General features: G+C 38.0%; 1 protein-coding gene across 1 annotated transcript in view; it reads right to left on the minus strand.

The window, feature by feature from the left end:
* The window catches only part of ASXL2 (additional sex combs like transcriptional regulator 2), a 176,585-nt gene that overhangs the window by 71,593 nt on the left and 101,083 nt on the right, over nucleotides 1-3,909 (minus strand). The window contains exon 6 of the mRNA XM_012652406.1: nucleotides 1,266-1,416. Coding sequence (XP_012507860.1) covers nucleotides 1,266-1,416 — 151 coding nt within the window. The remainder of the gene's footprint in view (nucleotides 1-1,265; nucleotides 1,417-3,909) is intronic.

Consider the following 3,909-nt stretch of genomic DNA (forward strand, 5'->3'; position numbering starts at 1 on the left):
AGAAAACAACCAACCTGATTCTAAAATGGGCCAAAGACCTGAACAGATATCTCACCAGAAATATAAAGATGGCAAATAAGCATATGAAAAGATGTTCTACATCACGTCACTAGGGAAATGCAAATTAAAATGAGATACCAGTACACACCTAACAGAATGGCCAAAATCCATTACAATGACAACACCAATAGCTGGCAGAGGATATGAAGCAACAGGAACTCTCACCCACTGCTGGTAGGAATGCAAAATGGTATAGCCACTTTGGTAGACGGTTTGGTGTTTCTTATAAAACTAAACATGCTCTCAACTATATGATCCAGCAATCTCACTCCTTGGTATTTACCAAAAGCTGCTGAAAACTTATGTCCACACAAAAACTGCACATAGATGTTTACAGCAGCTTTACTCACAATTGCCAAAGCTTGGAAACAACCAAGATGTCTTTCAGTAGATGAATGGATAAACTGTGGTACACCCAATGATGGAATATTATTCGGTGCTAAAAAGAAATGAGCTATCAAGCCATCAAAAAATGTGGAGGAGTCTTAAATGCATATTACTAATAAAAGAACCCAATCTGAAAAGTTTCCAATATGACATTCTGGAAAAAGCAAAACTATGGAAATGATAAAAAGTCTGTGATTGCCAAGGGTTAGGAGGGAGGAAGGTACAAATAGACGGAGCACAGAGGATTTCAGGGCAATGAAACTATTCTGTATGATACTATAATGGTGAATACATGTCATTATATGTCACACATTTATCCAAAGCCATACAACGTACTCCCCCAAGAATAAATTCTAATGTACACTATGGACTTTGGGTGATAATGATGTGCCAATGTAGGGTTAGCAATAGGCTTAGCAATTGTAACAAATATATCACTCTGGTGGGGGACACTGACTGAGGGAGGCTGTGCATCTGTGGGGGAAGGGGGTACATGGGAAATCTTTTACCTTACAATCAATTTTACTGTGAACATAAACCTGCTCTCAAAAAGAAAGGATTTTTAAAAAGAAATGTCTTGGCCACACTAGCCATATTTCAAATTTTCGATAGGCCCATGTCGCTAATGGCTACTGTGTTGTGCTGGACAGTAAAGATATAAACATTTCCATCACTGCGGGGAACTCTCCTGGACGGTACTGTTCTGGAGGGTAACAGAAAGAGACTGACTGACCTGGGATCTGGGAAAAGAGGAACTACTAACAAGGACATTTGCCCTACAGCATTTAGCACTGTATTGAAGGATCAGGTAGATTTACCTTTCCTTTTCCACCTGCTCTTTTTTCCCTCTTTGTTGCTGCCACCATCACTGCTGCTGCTGCTGTTCTCAGAACTCTGGGAATCTGACTGACCATCACTGCTTTCTTCTGAACCTTCTGATAGCTCTTTCACCCCATCCGGCACATCTTTCTGAAAATGTAGGCATCCAATTAGGATTAATCATTACCATTTCAGCAAACAGGAATTAAATTTCTGGTATGCAATGTTGCAATTTAATTGCACTGGTTAATTTTTAGCATTATAGGATTCAGTAGCAGAACCAGCAATATCTTCTGAATTCCTGTCATCTCTCTTTTTGGGTCAAATAAGCTAACATTTTCATCTACATCCAAAGATAAAATTATACACAACATTCACATGCAGGCAAAATAGAGGCTTAGACAAAAATTGGGCAGTCCAGGTAAAACTCAGGATAAAAAACTACATAATAACATTTTTGTTAAACATATGTACATCTGTGTGTGTGTGTGTGTGTGTGTGTGTGTGTGTGTGTGTGTCTGTAAGTACCACTATGTACTTTGAATTCAGTTAGAGAATCAGAGTGTGGATAGCAAAAAATAGTGCCTTATTTGAATCTAACTGGTTCCTGAATATTGGTAAGTAGCAAGGGTCAAGAAAAAAGAAGTCATTTTGAAAAACCAAATTGTTGGCAGGAAAAAAAAAGAAAAGAAAGAAATCATTAAAAAAAAAAAAATCACATGAATCTCTTTATCTTCTCCTAATTGTGCAGACTTGGTCAAAGTCTTAACCTTTCAGGCCCTTGGTTTTAATGTCTCATGCCTCAGTTTCCCTATCTCTATAAGGTACAGATAATAGTACCTACACCTTAATAAAACATCATTCTGAAGTTAAACGAGCTAGTAATTGTAAAATGCTAAGAATAGTTTCTAGTCTAAGAGCTCAATAAATATTAGCTACTATGTATTATGTAATAAATAAAAATATACACATATAGCTAAATACATTAATGAATGTTATTTCTAAGTTATAAAACTATGGATGGTTCTTTTTTCCTTCAACATTTTATTTTCCCACATAATTTATTTTTATAATCAGATAAAAAATCATTCTGACACACAAAATGTGACCCTCCTACACACAACTGGCACCCATATGACACATTACAGCCAAGCTATAAACTTCAATCTAGTAAATAACAGTTACTTTCTATTTAAGTTTATGTCCCAGTGCCATTTCTCTCTGAGCCATCTCTTATGTTATACACTTTCTTAAAATACACACCCCATATTTTTCTATTCTTTCCTTCAAAATGCAGGACAGTTTTATAGAGTTAGTCGCCAGCCAGACATCTTGACCTGTAAGTTCAACAAGTATATGAAATATATTTACTTTCTTTTCTTAAACTTGTGATCCCTTCAGAATCAACTGCTCATGTCCCAAATTTTAGAATCATTTTCCATCCCTCTTTTACTCACTCCAAATGCTATATATTCTATTTCTCTAATGTCCCTTGCCTCCATCTCTTTTACCACTCTCTTAGTTCAGGTCGCCCTGAGTATCTCTTCCAAATGAGTATAATTCCTTTTTGATAGATTTCCTGCTTCATCCTTTTTAAAATCTACCCTACTTGAATTATCTTCCTAAAAAATGGATTTGATCCTGCTATTCTCCTGAGAAACTACTACATACACACACGCACACAGCTCAGTCAGGTTTTCAGATGTCTCCAGTATTTGATCTCTACCTAACATTTACCACACCTTCACTCCTTACCACATAAGCCCACACAAAGATTATGGTCTAACCACTCCAATTTCCTCTACGTTCAAATCCATTCTGAATCCTTCCATCTGCGCCTTTGCTTAAGCTATTCCCATGTCCTGGAAGGCCCTTCCTCTCGTCACTTGTCTGACAAAGACCAGCTCAAATCTTACAAGTTAACAACAAAAAACTTTCTTGATCCCTTTATTCAAAACTCATCTCTGTCTATATTACTGCATTACTTTATAGCACAGTGCATCTTCTGAGCACGTAATTATTTCATTAACTGTAATGTGAACTTCAAGAGATCAGGAACCACAGTTTATCTCTCTTATAGCCTCTATAGTATCCAGCATAGATGTGGTATTTTGATACAGAAGAAATATATATTTGGTCTCTGACCACAGTTCCTGACATAGAGCTCCTTTTAGTTCTTCTAATTTCCTAAGCAATAGTGGTATTCGGAGAATCTTTTGTTCTCGTATTTGGTCTCTGACCCTGGTTTCTGATACAGAGCTCCTAAGACCTCTACGATTTCCTGAGTGATAGAAGCAATTTTGTTCTAATAAGATGACTCTTGTTGGACTCCTGGATAGCCTCAGAATGGGCACTGGTTGCCATGGGAACCAACCATGCGATTAGAGGACTGGAACTTTCACTTCACTCCCCAATTTCAGGGAGGGGAGAGGAACTGAAGGTTAAGCTGATCACCAATGGTCAGTGATTTAATCAATCATGCCCATGTAATGGGACCTCTATAGAAACCCAAAAGAACTGCTTTTGGAGAGCTTTAAGATGTTGAACACAAGGCCGGGCGCGGTGGCTCATGCCTGTAATCCTAGCACTCTGGGAGGCCGAGGCGGGCGGATTGTTTGAGCTCAGGAGTTCAAGACCAGCCTG

The sequence above is a fragment of the Propithecus coquereli genome, unplaced genomic scaffold (genome assembly GCF_000956105.1).
Source record: "Propithecus coquereli isolate 6110/MARCELLA unplaced genomic scaffold, Pcoq_1.0 Scaffold39, whole genome shotgun sequence".
Lineage (NCBI taxonomy): Eukaryota > Metazoa > Chordata > Mammalia > Primates > Indriidae > Propithecus > Propithecus coquereli.